The 23998-nt window shown below is 39.4% G+C and overlaps 2 protein-coding genes across 4 annotated transcripts in view; one reads left to right on the forward strand and one right to left on the reverse strand.

Annotated features, from left to right (window-relative positions):
• Nucleotides 1–6884: 6884 nt before the first annotated feature.
• Nucleotides 6885–22195, reverse strand: SLU7 (spliceosome associated SLU7). The gene is made up of 16 exons (XM_075209883.1): nt 22092–22195; nt 20180–20352; nt 19075–19228; nt 18319–18399; nt 16462–16626; nt 16084–16152; nt 13477–13524; nt 12110–12241; nt 11824–11921; nt 11135–11202; nt 10268–10407; nt 9992–10153; nt 9760–9864; nt 9425–9493; nt 8691–8792; nt 6885–7516 (listed from the first exon to the last, which is right to left on the reverse strand). Exons 2-16 carry the CDS (start codon nt 20338–20340, stop codon nt 7337–7339), a joined length of 1734 nt encoding a protein of 577 aa, XP_075065984.1. The 5' UTR covers nt 20341–20352; nt 22092–22195; the 3' UTR covers nt 6885–7336.
• Nucleotides 22196–22207: 12 nt separating this feature from the next.
• Nucleotides 22208–23998, forward strand: part of C1QTNF2 (C1q and TNF related 2) — a 79256-nt gene continuing 77465 nt past the window's right edge. For all 3 annotated transcript variants that reach the window (XM_075209884.1, XM_075209885.1, XM_075209886.1), the window contains exon 1: nt 22208–22410. The gene's annotated coding sequence lies outside the window, so the exon portion shown is untranslated. The remainder of the gene's footprint in view (nt 22411–23998) is intronic.

The following is a 23998-nucleotide window of genomic DNA, read 5'->3' on the forward strand; positions in this document are numbered from 1 at the left end:
TTTCATACAGGCTTAAGTTATATTTCCCTTATCTAATCCACTGTGACCAAGTGTAGTTTGTAAACAAAACAATTTTCACCGCACCAAGCCTAACCCCTTATAGATTAGAGATACCTTATCATCTCATCATATGGGGAGGTGCTCCTACACAGTATAAACATGTATACTAGAAAAGGAAAAAGGGGAAGGGAAAAGGAAAGTGTGTATTAAGGGCACTCTTTTGGTTTAAACAACCAAAAGAGTGCCCTTAATACACACTTTCCTTTTCCCCTCCCCTTTTTCCTTTTCTAGTATACAAGTGTAGTTTGTCCCAGATATGGAGGGTAAGGAAAATTTGATAATGTACTATACACAGATCAGCCACATTAAAACCTGCCTAATATTGTGTAGGTTCCCCTGGAGCCCCCAAAACAGCTCTACCCCTTTGAGGTATGGACTCCACAAGACCTCTGAAGGTGTCATGTGGTATCTGGCACCAAGATGGTAGGAGCAGATCATTTAAATCCTGTAAATTGCAAGGTGGGGCCTCTATGGCTCGGACTTGTTTTTCCAGCACATCCCACAGATGCTCGATCAGATTGAGATCTGGGGAATTTGGAGGTCAAGTCAACATCTGCAACTCTTTGTCATGTTCCTCAAACTATTCTTGGACAGTTTTTGCAGTGTGTCAGGGCACATTATCACGCTGAAAGAGGCCATTGCTATCAGAGAAAATCGTTGCCATGAAGGGGTGTACTTAGTCTGCAACAATGTTTAGGTAGGTGGTACGTGTCAAAGTAACATCCAAATGAATGCCAGGACCCAAGGTTTCCCAGTTGAACTTTAACCAGAGCATCACACTGCCTCCGCAGCCTTGCTTTCTTCCCATAGTGCATCTTGGTGCCATCTCTTCCCCAGGTAAATGATGAAAATGTGATTCATCAATCCAGGCCATCTTCTTCCATTGATCCATGGTCCAGGTTTGACACTCATGTGGCATGCGCTTACAGCAGTTGATAGTTATCAGCTTGGACATTCTGACCAATCTGCGGCTACGAAGCCCCATACGCAGCAAGTTGCGATGGAATGTGTGTTCTGACACCTTTCTATCTTGGCCAGCATTACATTTTTTAGCAATTTGTTCTTAAGTAGCTATTCTGCAGGATAGGACCAGACAGACTAGCCTTCGCTCCCCGCGTGCATCAATGAGCCCGTTCACTGTTTGTTCCCTTGATTCACTTTTGGTAGATACTAACCACTGCATACTGGGACCACCCCTCAAGACCTGTCAAGTTGTAGATGCTATCACCCAGTAGTCCTGTAGCCATCAGAATTTGGCCCTTGTCAAAGTTGCTCAGATCCTTATGCTTGACCATTTTTTCTGCTTTCAACACCTTCAAGAACTGACTGTTCACTGCCTAATATATATATATATATATATATATATATATATATATATATACCACCCCTTCACATGTTCCATTGTAACAAGATAATCAACGTTATTCACTTCAATTGTTAGTGGTTTAATGTTGTGGATGACCAGTGTACATGTAGCATGCAAAATTCCATATGCAATGCATGTGCTGAAAAGGCTTTTGATAGGATACAATCAATTTATTGTGGCAGTTTGGAATAAATTGTAAATTTAACAACACATGCGCTTTCGTTTTTCAGAGCTCCTTCTGTCAGGATATGTGTAAGTGGTACTTTGTTAGATGGATTCAGCATCTATAATGGTACTAAACAGAGATGTCCTCTTTCACCATTGATCCTCAACCTCTGTATGGAGTCCATAGCAGCCTCCATCTGAATAAATCCAGATGTGATAGGCATTCATCAAGGCCATAAATAGAATACATTGATGTTATATGCATTGTGCTTGTTCTACAGACTCATACATATCTCCTGTGATATTGGAAATCCTGGGTCAGTTTAGCATCTAATATTAAGATTAACCAGTCCAAATCTAAAGATTTGCGTATTAATTTGTCTGCATTCAAGGTATTAAGATTCAACATTCACTGGAAAAGTAATAATATAAACCATTTAGGGCTAGTGATCCTGGTGAATCCTGCAGATCTGTAACAACACAATTATATCCCAAGCATGGTTTAAATTGAAAAAAGCGTAACATCCTGGAGATTGCCTCACAAATCTTGGGTTGGGAGAATCATTATTATTAAAATTAACATTGTATCCATGCTATTGTATTTCAAGTAATACTGATTTTAAGAAAAAATTTAACCAGTAATATTTGTAAAGGAAAAAAAAGCATAGGATTAGCTTTTGCACACTGTGCTCCACAATTAATAAAGGAGATGTATATGCTTCTGTTATACACTCATACTATCTACTGGCTCATATTATTATGATTCTCTATCTGCACCTTCATACCTCCACTAAAGTATTCCTGGAAATGGAACAGTCTTTTACCCCTGTACCGCTTCACCTCTGTGCGGGAAGACATCGCCAATGTACAGATCTGCACAGTTCTGTTCGCTTCATTGGTGTGAGTGGAGAGTTCACGTAGAAAAACATTTCCACAAATCTTGGAGAACCTCTTAGAATGGAGGACTTTGCATACCAAGAAACCTGCAACATTTAGGATGGTCTTGGAGAACACGTTAAAGCAGCAAGGCCTTCAAGGAAACAATTATTATTATTATTATTATCGTAGATTTGTAAGGAACAGTACAAACATAAAACAGGGACATACAAGGTAGACAAAATAAATGCAGACATGAAAACAAAGGGTATGAATGACCCTGCTCATTAGAAACCTTATATTCTAAGTGGAAGAGGACACAGCTGAAACAAGAGGAGCAAATGTGGTTCATAGTGCAGATTGGGACAGTTGTGAGGGTGTATTAGTGTGAATAGTGCTAACGGGGGTAAGGTCACCTCTAAAAAAGAGATGGGTTTTCAAAGAGCGGTTAAAGATTTGAAGGCTGTGCGAAAGTCTGATTGAGTGTGGTAGGGAATTCTATTAGTGGGGAGCAGCACAGGAGAAGTCTTGTAGGCAGAATGAGAGGTGGTTTCCAGAGACGAGAACAAGAGCAGCTCAGAGGTAGATCTAAGAGGGCAGCAGGGAGAGTATTTTGATATGAAATTTAAGATGTATGCAGGGGTAGCGTTGCTGAGGGCTTTGTAGGTAAGGGTGAGTAATTTGAAATTTGATTCTGGCAGACACAGGAATAGTCAGGGATTGTGCTAGCAAGGATCCTGACAACCTCCTCCCATGGATTCATCAATCCTTCTACAAGAATGAATCTCATCCATGTAATATCCCTACCATCAAAGTATGGACATTTCTCCTCCGTTACAATTTGCTATCATCTTTTCACTCCCTGGTTATTACGAAGACACACAATTCGGATATCATCTCACAGATCATGGGACTCAACAGGGGATTTACAAATACCACATATCATCAGAGTCACTTGCCTGACCCCTTTCCCAAACCTTCAGCAGACTTTACACCTTCCTTTTAAAGCACAGTAGCAATAATGCAAATTAAACATGTTCCCAATTTTGAGCATAAACATGTAATGTTCTACTCTCTGACTTTTATTTTTACAAGAATCTGATTCCGCTCATGCCAGATCCTCTGCTATATATTGTAAACAGATGCCCAACAAGTTACTTAAAAATGTATGTTTGTATGCTGTGCACCTATCCCCTTTTTAATATGTCCTATGAATATATTAGGGTCCAATTTGTCAGAAACCAATTAACCTACCAGTATGTATTTGGACTGTGGGAGGAAACCAGAAGATCCAGAAAAAAAACCCACAAGACAGGGAGAACATAAAAACTCCACACAGAGTTGGAAGCCAATTGTATCTTATTTTTAGTGTATCTAGCGTAACTGTTACCACGACCTAGCTGTACAACCTTATAGCTACATTAACCTTCCCCTGCTATTTTCTGAGTCAATTTTCCAATTTGTCAAAATCATCTTGTGTTTATAATCCTACAGAGTTTAGTGTTATCTGCAAATATGGATAATATCCATTGATAAGTCATCTACAAGATATAAATATAAAATATTAAAAATAGATCAAATCTTAACATGATCCATTACAAACAACCTTCTGTTGTCTATACATACTTTTCCCTCAGGTTTTCTTATTCTCATCTGATGTGAACCACATATTTATGAAAAAATCTAAGTATATCACATCCACTGAACTACCAAGATCCAGTCTACAATTTTCTTCCTCAAAAAAACTATAATCAGATTGGTTTGGCATGGCTGAGCCTTCATACTGACACCGTTATACGTTTACTTAGCTATTTGTATATTTCCGAATAGCATCCTCTATCAGGGCCATCTTAACAACATTATGGGCCCCCGGGCAAAGCAGTGCACCGGGGCCCCTAGATATAGATATATAGAGATAGATAGATGTACTTGCTCAGTGACCATTGTAGTTTTTTTTTGCAGGTTTTTTTATTTTGCAGGATTATTTATTCTTAATATGAGCCGTGCCTATGGGGCCCCCTTGCCTGTGGGACCCCCGGGCAGCTGCCCATCATGCCCAATGGAAAAGATGGCCCTATAATTCAGTAGCAGAACTACCACCACTGCAGGTGGCATGGCTGAAGCTTGTCCATGGAGGGTAGTTCTTTAATATGAGGAACTCTTCTAGGCTGTACTGCGCATGTGCCAGACTCATGCTCAGAAGAGGCCCTTACGCTGCTATTTTAGGAGCAGCATCACGTGCCTTTACCCAAATCTTACTATGGTGCCTGGCGATGCCCTGCTAGAATTCCTTTAAATATTTTACCTACAATTTACGTCAGGCTTTCCGGTCAATAATTTCATGGCACTTATTTTGGTCCCTGTTTAAATAGCAGTACCAAAACTTGCTTAGGCCAGTGATATGTTACAGAACCTGATATAAAAGAGTCTACAAATATCTCTTACAAAATACTAGTTTAGTAGATATAGGAAACACCAGCCCAACACGTTGCAAGCACTGATAAGCAGGCCATGCTGGTGCTTCCACATTCCCACAATTAATGAAAGAACAAGCAGGTGTGAGCCTCTATAGCAGGCCTGACCAACCTGAGGCTCTCTAGGTGTTATGAAACTACAAATCCCAGCATGCATTGCCAGCTATCAGCTAGCAAAGCATACATGGGGAGCCACAAGTTGGCCAGGCCTGCTCTATAGCATATAGCACCACATGGCTCCTGTGCCACGCTTTGCTACCACTTTCTCTATATCACTAACTTGTACTGTTTTTGGTTATGGGCTGTTCAGAAATATATAATCCGTCTTCCCTGCAGGACCTCATCCCTGTCCAATTTGGCAATACAAGTAGTAATGCAATAAGATTTTTATCGGGCATTGCAGTTGCTTTAGGCCACAGTTGCAGCGACATTTAATCAATGACCTGATATTTTTCTATGGGACCAACATTAGTATTGTAAACTTATTATGACCACTAGCCCAATATGCAGCATATGTTGTGTACAGTGCATTCAATCCATCTTCTGCCTTGGGGGACCTGCAGTAATGGTAGATTATATATTACTCCCCTACCACTTAACACCCTAGGATGTGAAGCAGCCCAGAGTAGACTTGTAGCCATGAATGTGACATATTGTATTTAAATGGTCTGTAACATGCAGTGGCAAATAGTGACATATAATGAAGGATAGCTGAAACAGAACATCGCTTTGCTTGACTATATGAAATATCTTCCAACTATCCCATTTTTTGGCCCAGATCTTTGTTCCTCTTTCGATCTAAATTGTGCTTTTAGATTTGATATATAAAACAGCATGGATAAACACCTGCATTCTATCCAACAAGTGCATGTTTTAAATGAGCAGCCAAGCACTTTTATGACCATTTGAGGTCAGCTGTGGTAAATGAACATGTCTGTAAAGACAGTGTCACAATATCACATTACTGGGAATATAAAAATTGCACTTGCTTATCTTGCAAGACATCATGTAGAGCTTATGAAGCTTGATGACCAGATAAAAGGATATTATAGTGTACTTTAAAAATGGGCCATATCCCGTAATCATTTTTGCTAAATAAAATTGAACATTCCTAAAATGGTAATAATTTTAGGTGCATTTGACAAGTGTCTGGCCTTGTATATTCAATCTTCATCTCCTGCTCATCCGGAATACCTATAGTTCATCACAATCAGATGATCAGAAAATTCACAGCCGCAGAGGATGAGTGTACTGATCTTGTGGGAGACAGTGACCTGTCCAGTCATTATGTTTTGGAGAACAGTGCTGCATGCGACAGGGGCAGCGCTAATATGTGATGAGAAGAATGATGGTAAGAAGGAAGTAGCAGTAGGTAGTGAAAGAAGCAGGGTTCCCCACCAGTGCAGTAGTGATGTGAAACTCCTGTCAAACTGCTGTATGAAAACGTTTTTTTTTTTTTTAAAGTTGCATCTTCTTCCAAAATAAATATAGCCGTAAAATGTACTTTAATATAAAATTTAACAAACATAAAACACTTTTTCCAATTCCTATGTCACTTTACTATACTGTATGACATTTAAACCACCTTTCCACAAGTCATCAAATGGGGAAAGTCTTTTTTGAATTGAGAGTTTGGTTAACAGTTTATCTAAGCAGCTCTGCAAAACCAAAACATTAGTATTTCATACAGTATTTCTGAGCAATGGTTAGGTGAGGGGTAGATAATTGGTGGTATATCAGCTGGCCACATTGAGACTTGTAGTTCCACAATTGCGAGAGAGCAATATATTGCCTACCTTTGGGTTAGGTGAGACTAGGAATGCAGCAATTGCAGTTTACACCAAGCAGCATAAAAATGACTTTGTCCAAATCTCACCCAATATTTGTCTGTATGATCAGTCAGGCAGAGTGGGAATGACAAATCACTGATGCAAATTCAACAGTACCAGGGCATAGTTACATTTATTGCAAACAATTACCAGATAACAATATACTTAACAACTGTGCAAATGTTGAAAGAACTTGAGATCCTGAAATTGCATCAATGTTGAGGAGTTGAAGTGCAGGATTCTTCTTTGTACCCCTAAAATGTCATGGAATGTTATCACAGATGTTGCTACTGCTGTCTAGTTTGTTATATCGGACAGTATTGTATAACATTAAATCACAATGAGGTGACATTCCCCATCTCACTTGGAAAACAACTTGTATATGTTCATAAATCCGTTGAGCATATTTATAAAGATAAAAGTAGCATACTATATTATACACAGTATAATTGAGAGAAATTATTTTATTTTCACAGTTCCACAAAGCTCTGAAGCAGAATATACAAATGTGTGCAGGTAAAGAAAAAACACTCCGCAAGCTGCTCTGTAGATTCCCCATAACCCAATTACTGTCCAAGAAATGAGGCCATTGGATCATCAGGCCTCTGTCTTTTCATTCTGTATGCCTCCATTTCTTCCTCTGTGGGCTCCCGTGTCTCATACATACTGTTGTATGCTCTCTTCCGCTCATCCATTTGCAGTACTTCTTGTACATGCTTAAGACGTGCTTCTTCAGCATTTAGTGCCTGGAGTGAGAAATTAGAAATTACGGGTGTGTTACAAACCACCAGATGTATTGTAAATAACCGGATTCAGAATCAATGAAGATTTTCAGATATAACCGACTGGGGGATATGAGGATTATGAAATATAGTTTCCCTCCCTGATTCAGATGACTTCCCTTTCCCCTGTATGTGATAACAATGTGAGAGATACTCAGAAAAGTGCATCTTATTAGATTTGGAATATGGAAGTAACAAGATTTCCCATATGATGAGCTATTGGTTCAAATGGTGCTTACAGGCAAATTACATGTGTATCCTTTTTAAAAAGGGGTTTACATCCATCTATTCCCTATTTTTAAATCAATAAGTGATAGTTGTGAAAAGCAGCATCGGCAATGGACAGCGTACAAGCCTTTTAAAAGTTTGGTAAACAACTAAAGCAATAATTGTCCCAGCTGATAGTAAAGACCTGATTCAACGAGTAATGTAATGGGTCCAGGAACCATACGAACAATTCCTAGCCTAAAAGACCAGTAACCCTAAATTTAAATTATTTTTATTTATTAGTGTTTAAATACCCCCCCTTCCTTCCTGTTCCCCTGTACCTTACTGAAGCCCTGCAAAGTGAGGGGGGTTAGATGTAGGGGAGACTTTTAAATACAAATAATTACTATTTCTATTTAATGCTGCCATTATCTGTGGGGTCAAGCGTGCATGTCCTCTGCAATCTACACTTTCTGAAAATAGAATCCATTTTGCGGCTAAATTATAAGCTACCAAACAAAACAGGCATTTAAAAAAATGGGTACTTCTCATTTGTACAAGTAGCTCACTCAAAACAGATTTGAAATTTCCAATTATTCAAATAACCCATACTATTTTTACATTACTAAAATGACTGCATATTTTCAATTTCAGAATACAGTAGTAATTTGAAAGGACACTGAAATAATCGTTGCTGCCACTAGGTGGCTGCTGCAGTTCATTCACACAATACATTGTCCCCTACATTGGCTTTGTGGAACACAAGACATAATTTAAATCATCTTTTTGTTACCTCACCACAAAAATTTAAGTTAATGCATAACTTAAATAATTACTTATCACACGAGGAAAATGTAAACACTATTGTCAGATACTGGACATAAGAAGTAATAGATGGGAGGTCAGTGTAATACAGAGAAGCCTGCCTTACCTTCTTTAGTTTGTCCTTTTTCTTCTCCTCACTGTCACTGTCAGAATCGCCACTTTTACGGTGCTTCTTCTTCTTTTTCTTTTTCAGCTTATCTTGATGAATCTGTAAACAACAACTCTAATGTCTAAACATGTATGTGCTTAATTGACATATGACTTGTCCAGTCGTTTCCCACCCCCAATGTCATAATATGGAGAGGATTATAACGACTTCCTACCACTACTACTTAAATACAAAATGGAAATTAAAATCAGGGCTTTAAAGAAATCAACCTAAACAACTAAAAATGTAGATTTAGGAGATTGCCTCCAAGATATGAATAGAATCAATTTGGAGTTACCCTGATCTGGCCAGTCTCCCAGATAGCTCACATAGCACTAAAGCTATCAACTCTACCACCAACAGTTGCCTCATTCAAAACTGGCAATTTAGTCAACGACCCCTTCTGTGAGCTTCCCATTTATGCAAATTGAAAGTTTTTGAAGAGGGGAGATCAGCAGTGGGCTGTTGGAGTCCCCCCCCCCCCTTTTTTTTTTTTTTTTTTTTAGGGAACTGCCAGAACCCCCCCCCCCCCCCCCCACACACACCAAAAAAACCCCAGCACATTCAACCCTCAAATTCTTGTATTCCTGCTTTTTCAAACAAAAAATACTTTTGAGTTTAGAGCTCTTCTTTGTTAGGAATCCCTAATTACACGTAAACATTTCCAATTAGTTACACCACATTTTACATACCTCAACTAAGGTCTTTGGTTTGGACAAATCTTCGGGCATGATCAACTCCTCTTCACAAAGGTCAATATTCTAACAAGAGATTAGATGTAACCATGAATATGCCAATTCATAATAATTCAGCTAGTTTTGGTGTGTTACAAATGCATTGATTTACATAGCACTTAAAAAAAATACACACATATATTTAAAGATATGGTGATGATAGCACAGATGTGCAGCACTCCATAGCAACCACTTAAGATATTAGTTGTCAGCAAGAGAGAAAGAACATGTGACTGGTTACAGCACATTTGAGATATTTACATCATTATTAAATAACATATAGTAAAACTTACATCAACGCTTTTACCAGCTTCCCCGGTGCAATAAGACATCTTGACAAAGGAGTGGCAACATTTATAGCCCCATCTTCCATCTTTCCAATACGAGCCCCATATACACTAAACAGAGGAGACATGACTTAGCTACTGACATGACTGGCAAGATATAAGGATCATAAAAAAGGCGTACTAAAGGGATACTCATGGAGGTTTTATACACAGTTATTTGTAATATGAAGACACTTACTGTGTGGTTATTAATGAGAACATCTTCCTCATACTTAGAACGTGCAGCTGCTTTCTCCTGGCCCTTAATGACCGTGCCATGTCTGGAGTACTCCACATAGTCCTCCGTCTGAGCTAGAAGCAGCTCCACAGGTGGGGTGTCCAAGTGCTCCTGTCCTCCGTACTGCAGAACACAGCAAACACAATTGCAGCCTTAAAATACATTCTATATTCTTTTGTATGTACATATTTTTTTTACATGTTTCCCTTATGTTTCTGCTTGCATCAAATAACTTACTCTTTCCAAGATGCTCTTTTTCTGATCTTCCTTAAAGTCCTCTTTCTTTACTTTGAATGACTTGCACAGAACTTCCAGTTTGGTGGGATCAGCCTGCAGGTGAACATCAGAGCCCTTCTCATAGGCTTCCCAGGCAAACACTGAGCAGGAGAAAAGAAGTTCTCTCAGATATACTCTAGCAAACAATGGACATTACTTGCAGTTTCTGGAAATTTTTTGCCATCAATGGTAGAATCATATTCTCTTGCTCTCTATGTGTTCAAGCAGTATACAAGCTTATAGTTCCATTTCCACAATTGTTAAATGGGAGGGCATGGGCATTATCTACTTATATATCTTTCCAGATAAACAAAATGATCTTTAGAAAATCTACGTATTCTTATATTACTTTGACGTGCACAACAGCAATGTTCTTTAAATATTAAACAACTAATAGACAGTTATTTGATTTAATTGATGAATTAAGGTGCAATGCCTCACATATTCAATCTGTTCACCATATTTATCTATAGAGTATAAAGACAAACTGTGGCCAATTAGCTACAACTCAGATAAAGGTCAGACAGACCCTAACTTTGGTAACAGACATTGCTCCCCTTGAATTTATAGATGCGCAATGGCCGATGTGGACAATGTAATGGGAATGTAAGTGAATGGAATATAATAGTTTTACAATGAAGGCAGTAGGAGAAGTGGTGGTATAGGATACCACTGTATACACTCCCACTTCCACCATTGTAGACGCTAAAGAACACCAAACAACCGAGTTGGTTTACTAATACAATATCCATAAATTGGTATGAAACACTAAGTTACTAAGAAATCTGGTGGAGATACTAATTACTAAATAAAACCCTCTCTACTTACACTGTGTCTGTGCCATAGTGATTGTGTCACCGGTATATCGGACAAAATTATCTCCAGCATAGCTGACACTGCAAAACAAAAAAGCCAACGTGAAAATAAATACTAATACACCTTTATTATAAACATCCACACAAATTTTTTCCAATTTATGAATCTATATTATGCAGGATACGACTATAGAGGACTCATTGCTTCACACCACACCTAGTCTGTTCACTGGTAATGCGGCCTAGTTAGATAAGAACGTCGCGTGCGGTCATTGTTCTGGTAGGATATGAGCACAATTGCGCCATTTGTAAATCAGACTGCGTGTTATAATCAATGAATCATGCTTTCACCGACTTTCACGAAGGTGGTAATTATTTAATTAAAGGGACGGACTGCATCATAAAGAGCTCCCTGACTCTCTTTCATAGATTGCGTTACCGGAATCAATAAGACCTTCAAGGATCTTGTGCATTTGAACACGCTTACCAATATTATCACTACAAAGGGGACTTTGGTGTACATTATAATAGTTACATGGAAATTATATACACAACAGATAGGAAACCTGCAATTCTCTAGCAATAGTGAAACCACAGTTCCAAGCATATCCGGCAAACATTTGGCTAGGACAAGAGGGCTCCTCTAGTTCTACAGATCCCATAGTCTGTCTTACACCATTAATACTGAAACTTGTTACATACTCATCAGGATTCTTTCCTGCATCAGAATATGGATTCTCCCTCATGGCTCTCGTTTTTGGATCGTAATATGCAGAGTTTGGATTCAAATTCCTTAAGTACTGCCAAGAAAACAATATTTCAGTGTGAGACCAATATACCAGAACAAAATAACTAGTGGAATATTGGCACATTTCAGTTAATATTGTCCTGAAATAATCCACAATACTCCACCATCCACATGAACTGCTCTCAGTCCATACAACCCTCCACACAATAATGCTAACAGACAATAGGATTCACATCTTACTTTGGCAGTGTCTTCTCGGATACGCAGGTTCCTGACTGTAATACGTCTTTTGGAGTCAAAGTTCTGTCCCGGCATATCAATGTCATCTGCATATTTATCTTCATCCTCGTCTTCGCTGTTGCGATCTCTCTCCTAAAAATCACAGTAAGCTTGCTTAGGGCTGTATATTATACTGTCAAGAAGCTATTTCTAATAGTTTAGCAAAAATTGCAGATATTTTGACTGATTGAATGGAACTTTTTACATGTACTATAAACAGAGACGAGGAAAAGAAAAAAAAAAAAAAAAGCTATACATCTCTTCAAAAGCCATCTGCGTTGACAACCTACCAATACACTTCTCTAAGCGGTTTTCCCTGTAAAAAGGACCACATGCAGGTGGGGAAATCTCCTAACCATGGTAGTGATTGCAGAGGTAAGGAGCTGCACGGGAAGGTTTTTGCCATTTCAGATACGATGCAGTAGCAACATAAATGTATTAGAGATACCCAATAATTTAATAGTTAATGCAATCAATACGACTACTATGGCCGTAATACGCCAAAATAAGAAGACAAGACACTATATTAACGTGCCAGTGTTAACATTAAGTACATGTCCACACTAGCGACACATGTTAAGTGCATGTCTGCCTTTGGATTACTGAACCTTATGGTCATTACATGTGCCCAACGAGCTGAGTGTTCTCAATGAACCAATCTTTGCGTGTTGGACAATGACCAAAGGAATCATTTTTCCATACAGATCACTCTTTTCATGCATTAGACATGCAGATACTATTAGATAATAATTATGTAAAGCACATTGAAAATATTTATGGCAACAAACCCAAAGGGGACCATATACATATATTTTAACTAATTGCTCATGGGCTGAATACCATTACAAAAAATGTAATACAATAGTGTTTATGGATATTGTTGGGAATAGTATAGTATACACTGCCAAATCAATTACCCTTTTCTACAATAGAGTCGACAGAAAATCAGGACATATACAAAACTTAAATATATAATTCTATAATAATATAATATTTTAGTGAATACTCCCTGTGCCTTCTGTCTGCTAATCCAGGGCAGGGTTCTTCTGAGCTGCAGTACCTAAGAAATCAGTACTTTGTAAGAGCTACAACTACATCCAAGGCCATATACAGGGCCCTTGGTTACTATGTTTCTTACATTTGTCATTTTGTATATTTACTTTCTAATTAATGCATACGCTATATTAGGATAACAAAACACATAAAAAGCACAATGCTCTTTTATGATCTCCATGACTTCACAGAACATGGCTATTCAATTGCAAATATACAGGCCAAAGCAGGTAAAGTGGTCTACAGATAAAAGCCGGGGGAAGAAAACCGCTTACTGTTTGGGCGTTCTGTTCGTCATCCCCCCACTGGTGCCTTGGGGAGCTCTGGAGTAAAGAAAGTAAGATAGGCGACAAACAAAAACAGATCAGTTTAAGTAAAAAAAAAAAAAGTGCACTTTCTGCTAAACGAATATGCTGTGGGACCAGGGTACAATAAATTGTATATAAACATTGTCCAGCTCTCTTAACTCTGCATGCTGAGGTGTTTCATGTTGCCAGTATTCACCACAAACCTGAATGCAATGCAGTAGCATTGCTGATATTAACAAACCTAGTTTATTTTTTACAAAGTGATTGCCACTATGTAAGTGAACCATAATCAGCTAGCATAAAGGCATTTCGACAATTAAAGTTTAATTGGCAAAAGGTTGGTTTGTAAGCTAATGCTTAGCAACCAAATTGTTTTAATGAGCAAAGGTAGCTGTGAGCAACTCACAAAGGCATCGATAAGGGATCTGGCAGTGCACAGTATTATTGCTTACCCAGATCCCACATTAGTTTAGCCAAAAAGTTCTTCAGATTTTTTTCCCCCAGAGGCAATTTAACCCCTTCACCACTGAGGCTTCTCATTAATGTGCTAAACCTTTTTGGGTTGTTCACATTCAAACATCGATTTCAGTCATTTGTTTATACAGTACCCACACACATTATAACCTGGTTTGTTCAGAAGGATTTGAGTTTACAGGGAATACTATTAGTATACTTATATCTCCTAACACGACAAAGATGATCTAACCAAAACATCCAGAAAAGGCAAAGTGAACTAAAAGAATTTACTTTCCCTGAAAACCACCAAAAAATACTTTGTAGTTATTGCTTTGGCATCAATCCACTTTTCAAAACATCAACAAGCAGGATTCTATACATAGGTTTTCATAATAAAATCTGCACTTGAAAATGTATTATTTTTGTGCTAGTTTGCATGGTCTTGAATTAAATGCATAAAACGTGTAAAAATGTTATGGGTAGCCAACCAACCACATCAAATAAGGGTACCCCAAGTTTATTGAGGCCAGTATCAAGGAGATCTAGGCATTATAAGCCACCACAGCTCTGGACTTTCTAGCTTTCTACAGCATAGGCTGTTATTGACTGGTGATCACCGGACAATAACTACTAAGTAAGGTACATCATTTGAAAGAGGGGACTATCCTATCAAATGACGGTTCCGCATTGTTTAAGAGAGAGGACACCCCCTCTCAAACGAGGGTGTCCCTGAATGTGGAGGTGTTAGGATAAGGGAGATACCCCATCCCCTGGCCCTGTATGTTTTTCTGTAGTGCAGAGGCCTGAGCGCCGGTGTGCTCAATGACGCTATCGTGCACTGGCAGAATTCTGTTGCTTCCTCCCCTGGTGGTTATTTATGTAGCGCCACTAATTCTGCAACGCTGTACAGAGAACTCAATCACATCAGTCCCTGCCCCATTGGAGCTTACAATCTAAATTCCCTAACATAGACACACACACAGACTAGGGTCAATTTTGAGTGTGGGAGGAAACCGGAGCACCCGGAGGAAACCCATGTAAACACAGGGAGAACATTAAAAACTCCACACAGATAAGGCCATGGTCGGGAATCGAACTCATGACCCCAGTGCTGTGAGGCAGAAGGGAGTAATACGCGTCTTTAGCACTAAAGGGGTTAAATGAACACCACAATAGATAACATAATTTGGCATTTATAGTGATATATAAGTGTTCGCCCCATAAAATTTTGCCAATCGGGTGCCATTAAGAAGTAGCCGGGTGGGGGGGCAGTGTAATACTTTGCAGTAATAAAAAATGTTGGTGGTTATTGCTCACACCTGCCAGGACTTGTCAGACTGGAGATCAGTGGTCTAACACACACTGCTGGCTGTAGTGTTCACATAGTGCATTTTCTAATTAGAGAAACAATATTGTATCATAATAGGACTCGGTTGGGTCCAAGAGCTGGGTGGCAAGTAAAAATAGCTGGGTGGAGTACTCGGAAAATAGGTGCTGGGGAGAACACTGCTTAGGATTATCCACCTTATGATCATACCAATATTTGCAGCGTGTTGGTTTTCCTGTACTGAAATCCATGTAGAATGTATACATGTTTCTCCTTTTTTGGGGGGGAGATAAAGCTTTTTTTCATTATCACAGGCAATAAAAATTGTTTTTAACTCATAGGTATTCGACAGGGAGAAAACAAGAACAAATGTAAAACATACACAATTCCTTAATTACTTCTGTGCAACTAGTTCATGAAATAGACACCCAATGTTATTCCGCTGCACTGATATATTACCAGGCAAGTCTGCCTACTGTGCAATGCTTTTACAGAGATATAGTGGACTTTCACATGCAGAAATACAATATCAGTTGTTAACATTGAATGCACCTATATTTGAAAACATACAACACAAAACATAAAAATAATAATAAAATACATATTTTCTCATGAAGAAAGACATTTCTCAACTGACAGAACATCTGTCAAAATTCCCAAAACATATATATTAATGAATGAATTAAAAAGGCATTGTTAGTCAGACATTATAGACTCAAAGTGTTAGCAGTATAGCATGCAGTGACAAACATGATCAATGGAGGTATGAGTCATTATCTTCCTTTTCTTACCACTTTTTCCAAAAGTTTCCCAGAAGCCAACTCTTCCTGCAGCTTCTGAGCCTTCAAGGTACGTTTTGCCTGGAAGAAGAAAGTCTACTTTCAGCCTGTATTATATGTATATGCTTTGTCAATCATGGAGTTACACATGAAGCTATTTAACAGTTGAAAGCACTATGTGATAATGGTTTTGAGGGCCACAACATTTGGACTAAAACTCAAGGCTATTTTGTGACACAAAACTACTGTGGCATATGATTCCATTAAAAAGCATCCATTTCTAAATGAAACCACTCCCATGAAAGGTCATAATATAAAAGTGTGGGCAGGTCCGAATTTGTTTAAAATATCTCAATATATCTAGAATGCCTGAAAACACAAACCACACACCAAGTCTACTTTGGCATGCTCCTCGACAATCCTCATGTGTTCTTCAGGGTTATAGCCATTCCACCGGTCTCTCTTCCCATCATAGTCCAACATAAGCGTGGGCTGTTCGTATTCATCAGGGGCTAGGTTAATGCCACTGAACTTTGCCGCAACTCTCCGGGGTCTCTGTAAAGAGTCCATTGTAAACCGGTAGTGCACAAAAACACATCATAAATCTTATAGTGAATGGATAAGTCCATAATCAAAATAAAACATATTAAAAGGGTGCTCACACTTAAAAGTTTCCATTTCAATCCTAAAAAATGAAAAAAGTGAGAAGCACATATAGAGCTTCTAAAATGGAAAAAAAAAATATATATATGGTGAACAATAGTAATATGAAGACTAAAGGAACTTTAATAAAGGAATGCATTAAGAAAAAAAAATTGGAACAAAAAACAATATGGATTCAATCATTTTCTAATTAGCGATACCACCAGGAACTTTTGATTTAAATTGAAGTCCAAAGGTGTCAAAGTTCAGTCCTCAAGGACTACCAGCTGTTCATGTTTTCGGGATTTCTTTAATTGTGCACAGATGAGTTAATCTATTTGGCTGGGTCAGTAATTATCCCATATGCTTTAAATCCTTTAAGTATAAGCACTGTTGCCTCCATGAGCTTGAGAACTAAATAACAAAAAGAGGACTCCTTCTGTAGGCCATACTCCCAGGCATGACACTAGCTAACCAGTCAATCCCATAATAAATTTAATAGGAGAGTAAGAATGACAACAAAACAACCAAATAAATAAGTAAAAAATCTTAATTGACCAAAGGACGTAAGCAAATGGCAAAGCCCAGTGTATCCCAAAGTACGTCACAAGAAAATCGATTCAATGCCAAGCACACAAATCCTCTTTTCTCATGTGTTACATTGGGCAACACAGGAATAAAGAGTCCTAAAGCAGCCAGCAAGAACCACTGAGTGGGAACTAGAAGAACAGAACAACACAGACAAGACACTGCCAACACACATTGGCATGCAGCACCTCACAACCAAAGTTGACGCCACAAGGAATTTTGTAAATGTTGCTAAGGGTGCGCATGGAAGACCATGCGGTCTCCTTACCCATCTTTTCAAAGCAGCTTGATTCACAAACGCCAAAGATGTGCTCGCAGCTTGGGCAGAGTGAGCTTTCAGCTGGAGGCGACCTATCCACTGACACTACTTAGAATTACTCACTTTGTTATGTTATGATGGAAGTTAAAATATTCATTTTTGTACTTAACATAAAATCTATTTCCCTAAACACAGTTGGAGGATACTGCTGAGCATTGGTAAAGAGGGCGCTGTGGAGTAAACACTACAAACTTATCTAGCCGACTCCTTCCTCTCTATGCCTGAGGCTGAAAGAGGGGCTGCGGGAAAGAGAACTCAGTAGCACGCTATGGGTGAGTTTATACTGGTGCTCCTATGCCATTCGATCAATGGTTCTCAGGGATGTTAAATGAACCAGGAAGATGGGTGCTTTATTCATCAAGGTTCTCCTCTACAGGGGGCCCAAAAACTGTATACAGCCTTATAATGAAGCCAGGGTAAAGTTAAGGGCAGATCTCTAGCAGAACTCTTCCAATCCAAAGCAGGGTACAAGTGCGGTGTAACGTAAAAGTAAAATAAAAGGTTTACTGGTACAACATCTAAATACATTACGCTAAAACTGGTTAGCTAATGTCAGACACAGGGTTGGAAGAAATGGGTGAATGAGGTATGGCCTGAATGAAAATAAATCTTATCCTTGGTGTCCATCCCCTGGAAACAACAGGGCTATACCTACCATACCTGTGTGTCTCAATGTAACAAATGAAAATAAGTCTTACCTCAAAACAATCTTTCTTCTTATGACTCATAGCACCACAGTTTTCACAAGCTCCTTCGCGATATTTTGTTGCAATTGTCCCCTACAGAAAAACACATAAAACATGTTGTTCCACTTGGTCTTAAGACACAACATATTTTCATTTTGTGGCCAGTTTGATAACTTATTGCACAACTGATTTTTTAATCTATCTGCACACCATGAAACACTTCTGACTAGCTAAGGGTAAAGCGTAGGCACACACATGAATGTGAGGTATACAGTCCATCTTGGAGAACCACTAAGGTATTTTAAAGCATCAAGTGAGCTTTGTAGATGATCTCTACAGAGTGGAGCCTCGAGTTGCAATACTCCACTCCTATCATCAGCTCTGTAATTACTGAACCATATTTTAATCATAAAATGTTGCTCTGTTCACCATGTAAAGTAAAAATAAACATAATATAATAATGTGTCCTCCCTCATCTCACTCTATGTGGCCAACCAGCTTGCAGTTAGAACATGTAATTACAATAATAAAGTGAATCAAGTTGCTAAATTAGCAAAAATAATGATTACTTTAAATATTCTAAATTACAGCATAAACTACCCTATATCAGTGTTGGCTAACCTGTGACACTCCAGGTTTTTGTGAAACTACAAGTCCCAGCATGCTTTGCCAATATATAGCAGCTTATTGCTGGAAGGGTATGCTGGGACTTGTAGTTTCACAAACACCTGGAGTGTTACAGGTTAGTCAACACTGCTTTATATTCACCTGTTTAACACCTTTCTTGTACCAATCTACCATCGAGGTGAACTCTCTCTGCTTCTCATCCTGTGGCCTTTGATGCTTTAAAGTAGGCCGCTTGGAAGGATCCACATACCATGGGACAGAGGAGATGTACTGAGGGATGTGAGGATTAATGTCCCTAGAAAACAAATCAGAAGTAATTGTAGCTTATTATGTAACAACTGCATTACAATAACTTTATTTCTACCAGAAACATTTCTCTTTTCTGTCCTGATGTACAAAAAGTGTAATGGTAAAGTCAGGAAACCAGGGATCAAAAGTGATCTTTCACAGTAAAATCCGCTCTATCCAAGTTTTAAAAAGCATTATAAGCATCCTAACACCAGCATGTATACAGATATTAGGTCAGGATTTAGAAGAAGAATTTCTGAGTGGAATAAGCAAAGACGTATTAATTTTTTTCTGCTTGTTGTGTTTTATTCCTATGCAAACCAAAGAAATACATATGTGTATACCAAAATATTTAATATTTCAACAATTTTCAAGAAGAAAATAATAAAAAACTATCAGAAAAAAAAAAAAAAAGATTAGCAAAAATGCAAGGATGATAATATTTTTGCACCTATTTTAAAATATGCAATTTGTTTTTTGCTGTGGTAAAACATTTTACTTCCATTGAACAATATTTTGGCAGTGAAAGAGTGTGCAGTTTTCTTGTGAGCAAAAAGTTTCACTTTTGTCCCATATATGTATTATACTTCGCTTGGCTTTACCTTTAAAATAGATTGATGAAGTAAATTCCATGCACAAATCCTGTATTAATTTCAGGAACTAAGAATGTTTACATTTGTATAGTTAAAATAGGTATTTCATATGAGCTCACTCATCACAAAAAGAGTGATACAAACTACCTTTATAACTATTACTAATGCTCTGCTGCTGTTTCAAACAGGTAGTTTTACATCTGGATGGTCAGGATACAGCACAGAAAATACGAAGAGCACTTGCAAAATAGTCCAGGAGTTTTTACCCTAAGTCTATGTTTTGCCTCAAAAGTAAAAACATTTCTAAGCTAAACAGGCTAAACCTTTTTAGTGACACACTGATTTACTGGGTTAATGACACTTACTTTCCTTCTTCATCCACTTCAGCTGGGGCATTACCCAATTTTCGTTGTTCTTCCAACTCCTTTTTCTTTCTCCAATCTTCCCTGGTCATCTTTTTCGGTTCATCCAATCCAGAAGGATCTCCCCCTGGAGTAACTGCCATTATATCGGTACCACCCGACATTTTAGAGTAATACTGTAAAACAAATATCAGTGATGTTTACTAATAATGTAACACATATAGATAGAATAAATGTGTAGATAAATGGAAAGGCTTCAACTTATAAGAATGTTTTGTGTCACTACTTATCTTTATTCACTACAATTATGTTTAGTCTACATACGAATGTATATGCACCAACAGATTATAAAGCAACACTCACATGACTTGGAAGAACACAAACACAGTACAGTGATTATTAAGCAACATTTCTGTAAACAGCTGTTTTAAGAAAGAGGTGGGATGCTGCACCACCATATTGTTATACCAATACAGTTAGCCTGCCACAGTCTACCCATTAAAACACCCATACCACCAGACTGCAACCTTCTGCTCCTAATATGTACCCATACCTCCAGTCTGTCACCTTCTACTCCCCAATATACCAACAGTATGTCACCTTCTAACCCCTATTACACCCATATGGCCAGCCTGCAACCTTTTACCCCCTAATATACCCATACCAGCAGCCTGCCACCTACTACTCCAATACACCCATACCAGCAGCCTGCCACCTACTACTCCAATACACCCATACCAGCAGCCTGCCACCTACTACTCCAATACACCCATACCACCTGCCTGCCACCTACTACTCCTATACACCCATACCAGCAGCCTGCCACCTACTACTCCAATACACCCATACCAGCAGCCTGCCACCTACTACTCCAATACACCCATGCCACCAGCCTGCCACCTACTACTCCAATACACCCATACCAGCAGCCTGCCACCTACTACTCCAATACACCCATACCAGCAGCCTGCCACCTACTACTCCAATACACCCATACCAGCAGCCTGCCACCTACTACTCCAATACACCCATACCAGCAGCCTGCCACCTACTACTCCAATACACCCATACCACCAGCCTGCCACCTACTACTCCAATACACCCATACCACCAGCCTGCCACCTACTACTCCAATACACCCATACCACCAGCCTGCCACCTACTACTCCAATACACCCATACCGCCAGCCTGCCACCTACTACTCCAATACATCCATACCGCCAGCCTGCCACCTACTACTCCAATACACCCATACCTCCAGCCTGCCACCTACTACTCTAATACACCCATACCACCAGCCTGCCACCTACTACTCCAATACACCCATACCACCAGCCTGCCACCTACTACTCTAATACACCCATACCACCAGCCTGCCACCTACTACTCCAATACACCCATACCACCAGCCTGCCACCTACTACTCCAATACACCCATACCACCAGCCTGCCACCTACTACTCCAATACACCCATACCACCAGTCTGCCACCTACTACTCCAATACACCCATACCAGCAGCCTGCCACCTACTACTCCAATACACCCATACCAGCAGCCTGCCACCTACTACTCCAATACACCCATACCACCAGCCTGCCACCTACTACTCCAATACACCCATACCACCAGCCTGCCACCTACTACTCCAATACACCCATACCACCAGCCTGCCACCTACTACTCCAATACACCCATACCTCCAGCCTGCCACCTACTACTCTAATACACCCATACCACCAGCCTGCCACCTACTACTCCAATACACCCATACCACCAGCCTGCCACCTACTACTCCAATACACCCATACCACCAGCCTGCCACCTACTACCCGCTAATATACACACAATTCTCCTGCCAGCTTCTCCTCCAGGTTACAGACTCCCAATAGACGGTATAAGGCAGCAGACTCACCGATCACACGATATCACACACTGGCCCACGACGAACGTAAACAAACCAGACTATAACGGACCCCGGAAGTAGATCAGTGACCCGGTTGTGACGACACAACGCATATTGTAACTAGCGTCACGTGGCCTGGGCCCCCGGACACTGCCAAGTGCGCGGTTTCCATGGTCGGGTCTATGGATTAGATAAGAGCTAGACAGCGCAGGTCCCTCCATAGATACCGGCCACCCCCCCTGCTGGTAGCCCCCGAGTGCCTATGTCTGCTCTGTTCTTACACTTCCAGACTGTAACCTGAGGCTGGAAACATGTTCTGTAGAATAATGTAAGAGAATTGAACACTCATACAAATGGTTGGCCCCTCTATAATTATGTCTGACTCAAACTAGTATCCTTTATTATATATATATATATATATATATATATATATATATATATATATATATATATATATATTTACACAGCAGTGTACTTTGAGGGTTTCATGATACAAATAACAAACCACTAATGTACAATGAACAATATTTATGAGGCTCTTGCACTGATAACTAAATAAAAAAAAATTGTGCATGAAAATAGTTCTAGAGATCAGTCATAGAAATCCTTTCACATGAATTACAGTAGCTGCACTTAGTGCAGTTACAGGGGTTTGCATACATCACTATACAGGTGTCCCATGCATGTCTACTTGCATTGTGACCTCACTAAGACATTACTCCCAACCGTCATGATTTGAAGGCTCTGTCCCACTATCCGGATCGGGACAGCTTTGTCTCGTGGGTGGGAAAGTTGGGAAGTATCCTGTTCACTGCAGTGTGCATGGCAATGAAGGTGTTTAGATGGGAGGAGAGATCAAGGCAGCCTATATCTTGAAAAGCACTAGGCACACCGTCCTCGTTGTGGCCACATCCCCAGCATGACATTTGCCTTTCCCAATGTCTGCTACCCGTATGTTGGTAGTTATGATAGTAGATGAAAGACGTGATAAAGTCAATTTATAGGGAAGTTAAGAGTATTGAAGGAAGCAAAGGTGTTATCAGTTAGGGGGACTAGCTACATTCACCCATTCACCTAATGGCCCTAAGCTACAGGTATGTAAAATTAATTACTGTGTGTCCACTGCAGGCAATTACTGGTAGAACTGAAAAGTCTTGTATAGGCACAATTTCCATCCACAATGCCCAGTAAAATACAAAGGGAAACCACACCAAACTGGTTACAGAAGCAGCAAATTAAATTAAAAATTATATGGCACATGATGTCATGGAGAAAACGTACTGTATTGTACTATATCTGCTCTGTCCACTCAATACAATGTGTGTATAAGTGGGGCAAGCATAAACAGACTCAACTTGTTTGACATAAACTTGCCCCATCTATGTATGTTTGGTGCCAATGTAATGCGAAGTGCACTTGCATTGATTTATGGAAACCATAACTAGTTAGTTATCTTTTTACTAAAGGTAAATATTGTTATACACTGTATCTTACATGACCTTTTTTTTCCAATGGTATATTACATCCACTCTAACCCTGATGCCCACCCCGAGTTACTCCTCTGTAGAATTAACTTACATTTTTTTGGAACAGATACATAGGGCTAGATTTACTATCAGGCGTGATGCATGGCGGCTTCAAACCGCCATGCATCGCGGCGGTTTTCCGGCGTGTTTGCATTGCAAACAGACGGATTTACTAATGGGCGCATTTCAGCTTCAATTTGAAGCCGCCGGCGATGTAACGGCGGGATGTAATGCTCAAAGCCGCCGGCGGCTTTGAATAGAACATGGCGCTTTTGCTTTAAATGACGGCGCTTTTGTGTAAAGGCGGTTTTTTTGAAAATTACACCTGTCTCCTGGCCTGTTACTATTGGCTATTTTAAAAATCAGGAGATTTGACATCACAAGCCCTAT

The sequence above is a fragment of the Mixophyes fleayi genome, chromosome 4 (genome assembly GCF_038048845.1).
Source record: "Mixophyes fleayi isolate aMixFle1 chromosome 4, aMixFle1.hap1, whole genome shotgun sequence".
Classification (NCBI taxonomy): domain Eukaryota; kingdom Metazoa; phylum Chordata; class Amphibia; order Anura; family Limnodynastidae; genus Mixophyes; species Mixophyes fleayi.

Bases quoted from the DNA above. Each gene is read 5' to 3' on its own strand.
- SLU7 (XM_075209883.1), bottom strand. From the start codon at position 20,340: ATGTCGGGTGGTACCGATATAATGGCAGTTACTCCAGGGGGAGATCCT. The intron at 18,400-19,074 runs GTGAATATAAAG...GTTTTTCTGTAG, and splicing joins ACAAGAAAGGTGTTAAACAG to GGGACAATTGCAACAAAATA. The intron at 10,154-10,267 runs GTAAGTTATTTG...TGTGTTCTGCAG, and splicing joins AAAAGAGCATCTTGGAAAGA to TACGGAGGACAGGAGCACTT.